At 54.6% G+C, this 7,429-nt stretch overlaps 1 protein-coding gene across 10 annotated transcripts in view; it reads right to left on the bottom strand.

The window, feature by feature from the left end:
* Positions 1–890: 890 nt before the first annotated feature.
* SLC43A2 (solute carrier family 43 member 2) overlaps positions 891–7,429 on the bottom strand; it is a 41,350-nt gene continuing 34,811 nt past the window's right edge. For 4 of the 10 annotated variants that reach the window (XM_023762818.1, XM_023762817.1, XM_023762821.1 and 1 more), the window contains 4 exons: positions 6,496–6,625; positions 4,536–4,609; positions 3,199–3,322; positions 891–2,700 (listed from right to left, as the gene is read on the bottom strand). In XM_023762818.1, the coding sequence (XP_023618586.1) occupies positions 2,539–2,700; positions 3,199–3,322; positions 4,536–4,609; positions 6,496–6,625 (490 nt within the window). In that variant the 3' untranslated portion in view covers positions 891–2,538. The remainder of the gene's footprint in view (positions 2,701–3,198; positions 3,323–4,535; positions 4,610–6,495; positions 6,626–7,429) is intronic. The other 6 variants (XM_023762816.1, XM_023762819.1, XM_006099186.3 and 3 more) reach the window with 6 other exon arrangements.

Genomic DNA, 7,429 nt, shown 5'->3' with positions numbered 1-7,429 from the left:
TAACCTCATGTTTTCCCAGCTGGAGGGGCCCTTGCTAATCCACATTTCCCCAAACTGTACTCCTCTGTCAGTGGATCTCAAACTTTGGGGAGGCACCAGAATCACCAGGTGGGGCTTAGCAAAATCTAGGCTCCAGAGTCCCTCTACGTCAAAGCCAAGACCTGGAGTTTATATGTTCAACACCAAGGAGCTCCATTGGGCCGCACATGGAAGACGGCTTGCGGACTGTTAAAGCCACGCCTCCCCACGCAGCGTACCACCCTCCCTCCTGGAGGGCCAGTCCATGAGCATGCCAAAGAGCGCTGCAAGTGCTTGCTGCAAAGAAACATGCCTGACTTGAACTCAGCATTCCCCAAATTTGACTACAAAACTTTTAAAAATTTAGCATAACCATTAGACTTCACATAACTAGTGTTCTGAGTTAAGTTTTGGGAAATGTTGTTCTTGTTCTTTTTAAAACATGTGCTTAAAAAATTTATTTACTGATTTGAGAGAGAGAAGAGGCTGGAGGGCCACATTCTCTCTGGGGGTGGGGGGGAGGAATATCAATTTGTTGTTCCAGCCATCCATGCATTCATTGGTTGACTCTTGTATGTGCCCTGACCAGGGATTGAACCCCCAACCTTGGTGTATTGGGATGATGCTTCACCCAACTGAGCTACCCGGCCAGGGTTTAAAATATGTTTTAAACAAATGTTTTGTAATTGAATTTATTGGGGTGACATTGGTTCATAAAATTGTGTAGGTTTCAGCTGTACAATTCTGTAATACATCATCTGTGTGTTCACTACTCCAAGTTATAAACAAACATTTTTGGTTTTGTTAATATTTGAGTGGACTGAAGCCTAGGAAGGCGTGTTCAAGATGCTTAACTGTTGACACAGACCTCGAATGTGGGCCTGGATCTGCCCCTTCCTGTTCTCTGTCCAATCCCCCCACCATGTTCTGCCTCTGTCTCTTTGCGTCTGAGGCTCTCCTGGGATTGAACTCAGGAGGAACCCTCAGGATAGTTGACCGGTGACAGGAGAGCTGAGCAGGGGACCAAAGGGGCCAGGATTAGCCTGTTTGGCTGGGAGAAGCAGCAGAGGAGGGGGTCGTCCCCTTCGAAGATGTCTGCACAAGTCCAGGTGGGGGTGGAAGGGGTCTTTTCCCAGCCCTTCCCCTCCCAAGCTGGCAATCATCTGGAGAGATTGTGAGCAACTGGGTACGACTGGGGCTGGTCAGTGGTAACAAAACTTGTCTTGCCTCCTCCAGCTCAAAACAGGCATGTGTAGCCCTTAACTGATGTGCTAGCAGGGACGACCCTAACAGGAGGAAAACTGACTTATTGCTTTATAAAAAGGAGTCTGATAAAACAACAAACAAAAACTAGAAACCTAAAAATCCACCCACCCCTCTCTGCGCTCCCAGGAAGTCCCAGACACATTTCTGGGGCAAGTCCTGGTGGGTGGATTGGTAAATCAGGCCCGCCTGGCAGAGGAAGGGAGGCCTCCCCTGTAAACAGCTCAGGGCCCTGGAGGAGTCTGCCAGCAGGGGGCGTGGTGGCTCCACAGCCGCCCACAAACTCCCAGATGAGCCAGGCTGGCTCCTGGGCGGCTCTGGAGAATAACAGCAGATACCCAGAGCCCACACCCTACCACCACCCCACACACCTCTCTCACACACAGCACATGTACACACCTACACATACACAAACACCCAGGCCCCTCACTATCTACCTCCCCACCAGGCCTGGCCCTCCGGTCTATCAACCACAGCCTCACTTCCACCCCCACAACAATAGCTGTGTTGGTGCCCCTTTAATTCCCTTCAGGTCACGGACTGGATGACAGCGGCAGCACAAACTTGCTCTCCACTTAGATCCCGAGGTCCTTTGTCCCTGGCTCCTGAGCCCAGTGTGGCCCCCCATCCCTCCCCAGGCTGTCAGCCAGGGGGCTTCTCCACAGGCCTCAAACGGAGGACAGGCCACGGCCTGGCCACAGGGGGCTGGCATCACAAAGGAGTTAGCACCAACAACAGGAAGCGGGTCCTTCCTTCCTCAGGCAGCCTCAGACGGACCAGGGGTGGAGATGAGGGGCCGGCGAGGGGGTGCAGACAGCGCAGGCCTTTGTCCTCAGGCAGGCGTGGTGGGTGGGCATGCAGCCGAGAGGCAGGTGGTAGGCAGTGAATGGCAGGTCCCTCGGCTTTGGCAAGAGGCAGAATCCAGATACTGGAGGGAGAGAGCCTGACTGTCAGGGGTCCTCCTGGCTCCTCCTGCAGGTACCAGGGAGCCTCAAGGCTCCAGGGCCCCTCAAAGGTGGCAGAGCCAAGCCCAGGGCAGCCCTCTTCCAGCAGCAGGAAAACCCCCCGCGCGGGCCCTCCCCTGTCCTTCCACAGCAGAGCGCCAAGGCAGGACCAGGGCCCCGGGAGGGCGCACGGACTCCAGCGAGGTGGAGGAGAGGCTCCTGGGGGTGCGTGGCGGTCCTCTGGGGTGGGGAGGAGGACACTGGTGAGTCACTGAAGCAAGGGCAGGAGGCCACAGTTCTGAGGTGGTGGGCACTACACGAAAGCCTCCTGGTTGGAGGAGCCGTTGAGCTTGAGGAACAGCTTGTCATCTTCCCTCTTCTGCTGCAGCTGCCTCTCCAGCTGGCGCCGGTAGCAGATGAGGTAGAGGGGGAGGCAGAACCCCAGCAGGCTCATGACCAGCAGCCCCACGTTCACCTGGGGCGGCAGGGATGAAAGTTGCCGTCACGTGGGGCAGGGGACCAGGTGGGGGCTGTGGTCTTTTGCAGAATCCAATTCGGGAACCCTTCCTCACACTCAGGTTTGGGGAAGGGGAGAAAGTCACAGGACAGGAGAGGAAAAACAAACTGGAATGTTCCAGAGGCTGGAGGGCCACATTCCAGCACCAGAATTCCCTCCGGGCCTGCCCTCTGCCTCCCCCCACCCCCAGCCCTGACTTCAGACCTACTCATCTGAATCTCCAGGGGGTGGGGCAGGGACAGCAACTAGACTCTTTATCTCAAAATCGGGTCCAGAAAGGGCACTTTTCTCCTCCTGCCCAGCCGCCAGTCACAAGGGGACTCTGATTCGATCTTAACCAAAGTTCCCAAACTTCTTGTCTTTGGAGCTCTGGAAGCCCCAGAGCAATGCCTCTCAGCTCCCACCCAGCAGAGGGGGGCAGATGCCTGTAACCCACTGCCCCCTGGCCCTTCTTACCCACAGAGGGTCTCCTTGGAGGGGACCCATCATGGCCAGAAACAGGGGCTGCTGCAGGAGAGCGAAGAGTGCACTGACCAGAGACTGCAGTCCTGTGAGGCTGCCGAACTGGGTGGAGGGGTACCTGCAGGGCAATAGACAACCTGTCACCGGAAGGTCCCCTCCCAGGCTTTCCAAATGCTCCTGGCCTCAGCCTGGCCCAGGTGCGCTGGTGCCAGACAAGAGGCAGGAACAGCCTCCGAGAACAGCGGGCACCTGCCTGCAGATTCCTTTCTGCTGAGCAGTTGTGCAAAGTGAAATTCTCTTTTGCACCAACCTAAGGCCCCAGACTCTAGGGAGGACCCCACCCTGCCCAGGTGTGCCCTGGGCCTGTGGGCGCCTGGCTGAGCTGAGTGGAAAGTGTGGTGCCAGCGGGAGCCTGGGAAACAGGCCCAGGGAGCAGGATGGAGGCTGGGCTGGCTCTGCTGTGCCCTCATCCAGAGGAGCATTGTGTAATCACGGAAACGCGGCATCAGAGCTCTCAGCGACTGCCTCCGACCCTGCCAGGGCAGCCGCAACTTCCTCCAGGCCTGGGTGGGTGGGGGACAGGCAGACCTGGTATGACCCCCGTGCAATGCTGTTGGGAGGGGGAGAGAGTTCTAGCAAGATCTTAGAAAACATCAGGCTTTGGGGCCCCAGCGGTGAGAAGGGGCTCCGAGTGGGGAACAATCTGATCTTCGGTCAGAGAGAGACAGTGGATGGTGTGTAGGTTGCAATTTTTGAAACTAGCCCCGGCCCAAGGCGGAAGGACGCTGTGGCTCCTGATGCATGGGTGGCCTCTTGGGAGAAGAGGCAGGTTTCACTGTAGCCACACCCTGAAAGGCTGTGCGTAGAGGCAGGCCCTGTGAGATTCTGGGTGAGAACTGTCTGGTATGTTCTGGGCTCAGTTATCCATGTCCCTGCTCCTGCTGAGGGTCATTTGAACGTCACCATTGAGCCTGGGGCAGTCGGAACCCACCCCTGGCCTTCCCATGAGCAACCAGGGCAGCCAAAACTCGGCGGAGCAGTGGCCCCCGAGGCACCGTGAGTTGCACAGAGGTACTGACTGGCTGAGAACTGACTTCGTGTTCAATGCCAAGGCTTGTGGGCATCCAACTGTCTGCCCACTGACCCACCTCCCGCCGGGTCTGGCCTTCCCCTGACACACCCAACGAAGCCCTGGTACCTGTCCCTGATGCAAGAAAATGAGCCCTGAAAGGGCAGGCCGCCCCCCTCAGGACCTTAGTCCCACCACAAACCTCCCATAAGTCACTCCCTCACCCTTTGTCACCAGGCCACCCACAGGTCCCAGGACTTACACGGCGGCGTACAGGCCCCCAATGGAAGAGTGGATGAATCCACGCACAATCGTGTGCAGGATGAAGGAGAGGATCTGAGGGAGGGAGAACAGAGAGTGAGCAGAAGCCTGTGTGGGCCCTCACCTTGGGCCCCTGCCCCAGTTCCTGGGGTCCTGAGCAACGGGGGCACTGTGACCTAGAGTCGGCTCATACCAGCCCTGAGGGCCAATTCCTGAATTTCCAGGAATTCTTCAAGGCAGTTGTTAAACACAGTCATTATGGAAACTGACATTTTATAAACTTACAATTAAACAAATTATATTAAAACCAAAGGTAATGAATACTCAAAACGTATCGCTTCCCAATTATTTTACTATGTGTTACTATGATCTATGTTCTAAAGGTTTTTGTATGCTGGAAGGAGATAGCACATGATGGTGGGTTACTGTGATTCTCTTTCCAACTCCACAACTGGTGCTATCATAATGACTGAAAAATCAGCCACGATGAGAGCAGTTACACCAAGGAAATTGGCAAATGCTGAAAGTCAGGGCTCCCCCCACCCCGCCACGGCCCCACCAAGGGTGTGTTGTGAAATATGTCTCAGTAGCACTAAGCAGGAGGTCACGAGTCATGATTGGATCTCCTGCTATTGCTGACCAAGGACTGTGCCAAGGTCTCCCTGCCTGGTCACTCAGGCCCTAACATGCCTAGGAGAGCTCTGCTGTGTAAGAAGGCTGCTGCTGGCAGGCTTTGCGAGTTCTGAGAAGCCCCTGCTAACGATGTAGAGGTACAAGATCTGTCCACTTGGCCACCAGGACCCTTCGTTTGCTCTTCAGACAAAGCCCTGCCCTCCTCCTCAGCAGCCAGGACTGTCTCTGGAATGTGGGCGGTGGAAGGGGCAGGGGCTACTCTCTGCTGAAGGAGGGCTGTGCCCGAATGTGCAGGCACATACTCGGGCGGGCTCCCCCTTTCCACTTCAACTGCCTTGTTGCTTTTTCATTACTTCTCTTTCAATGAGAACTCAAAAAAAAAAATAAAGTCCCCCACTAAACACTGCCCCTCAGCTGGACAAGGTGGTCAGGGTCTGTCAGTGTTGCAGGGAGGGCAGCCACCAGGAGGCCAGAAGGGCGCCAGGGAGGGAACAACACTCCCATCTGGACCTGGTGCAAGTTTCCAATGGTTTGCTCTGATCTGCACTCACCGGTGTCAGCACAGTCACGCGATATACCCATGGGTGGTGCACACCTGGTATTCAATGTTCCTCAACACGTGGCCACTTGTAAAAAGGAAGGGACTCTTGCTTTCATCTTGGACCTAGCTCAAGATAACATCTGACCTCGGGCTACACCCACCTGGGAGCAATGCCATCACTCAAGTCCCTTCTAAGTTCATAATCTGGGGGGTTGGGGCCAGTACACTTTCATGGACCTAAGGGTAGAGTCAGACGGGTGGAATCTCTGCCAAATGTTAGGTTTCAAAAGCATCAGAAATCTGTGGAACGAAATTAAGCTTCTGAACCCAGATGCCAATCTTTTCCACTCTCTACAACGTCTAGACCTTGTGGGCACTCTTGTATCTGACGGACAGATGTTCCCATGACACCAGATTAGCCAGACCTCTTTGAACCTCAGACTTCAGCTGTTCGAACAACTCAAAATAAGTAGCCACACAACTACCCAGCACAGTTCTGGAAAATGGTGGTGGTATTTGTGGTTTGCAGATGCACAAAAGACCAAGAGGAATGATACACCTTCATAGAGAAGGGTCTTTTGTGAAAGGCAACCCGTGTCAGCTCAGTCCTAGCATTGAGCACAAAGCCTGGCGGGTGAGAGGCTGTTGGTGTCAACAGCAGGAGGCTGGTTGTTTGGTTGGTTGAATGAATGAAAAGCCACCATTCTCTTTGTTCCCTTATAGTCTTGCACCTTTTAGTCTCATTGTACCCTTACCCACCCTGAGCTCTCCCTGTCCCCACACCCACCTGTAGAGGCAGGTTGGGAATGAGACACGTCACCCCAAAGCCCACAAGCAGCACGTTTGTGAAGGCAAAAGCCCGCATGGCGTTGGTGACCTTCTGGATCTGCCGGTCCCGCTTCTTCTTCTTCTCGCCTCTGCAGAGACACAGAGCACACACTGGAGGAGGGTGACGCGGGCTCCCTGGAGGAGGGCGAGCTCTCCCACAAGGCAGCCCCAGGAGTCACGGCTTGCAGACAACTCAAGACTCAGAGACCACCCACACTAGGGACACTCCCACTGCACCCTCTTGACTGAGCGCTGAGCATGACTCTCAGGGGACAGGTCAGATATGAAAAGGTGTTACATCAACACACGGCACGGCTTTCGTGGAGACTGAGCTCAGACGATGAGGAGGGAAGGAGCAGCGTGTGCCCAAGTTAGGACGAGGCAAAGCCTCGCTTCATTATTGGCTTCAACTTCACCCAAATCCTGGGGGAGCTGATGACAAAGCAGGTAACAAATCAAATAAGGGAGTGAGTGCATTTCCCCTTGGGCGAGCAGGAGGTAGTGAAATAGAAACAAATATGCAGCAGATGGAACCGGAATGGGCACAAATAACCTCTTGGCGGTAGGACCTGACCTAGATAACAAAGCATTCTCTGTAATTACTTCCTTGTGGATTCACTAGTACTGGTTCTAGTCTCACCACCCACAGATGCCCATGGACAACTGTGTACCTCCAAGAATGAATGCCAAGTGCTGGGGGATGTGTATGGAGTCTCGGGCCCACCGCTTCCTCACTGTGCGACCTCAGACAAGTTATCCAAACTCCTAGTTTCAGTTCCCCCATCTGTAAAACGGGTTTCACACCAGGACACACCTCATCGAGGTGCTTGAGGCTTAACTGAGATTGTGCATTAAGTGCTTGGCACGGGGCCTGATACAATAAACAATAGCTT

The sequence above is a fragment of the Myotis lucifugus genome, unplaced genomic scaffold (genome assembly GCF_000147115.1).
Source record: "Myotis lucifugus unplaced genomic scaffold, Myoluc2.0 scaffold_262, whole genome shotgun sequence".
NCBI classification, from domain to species: domain Eukaryota; kingdom Metazoa; phylum Chordata; class Mammalia; order Chiroptera; family Vespertilionidae; genus Myotis; species Myotis lucifugus.
The sequence above is the reverse complement of the archived record's forward strand: the minus strand, read 5'-3'. Positions and strand labels throughout refer to the sequence as shown.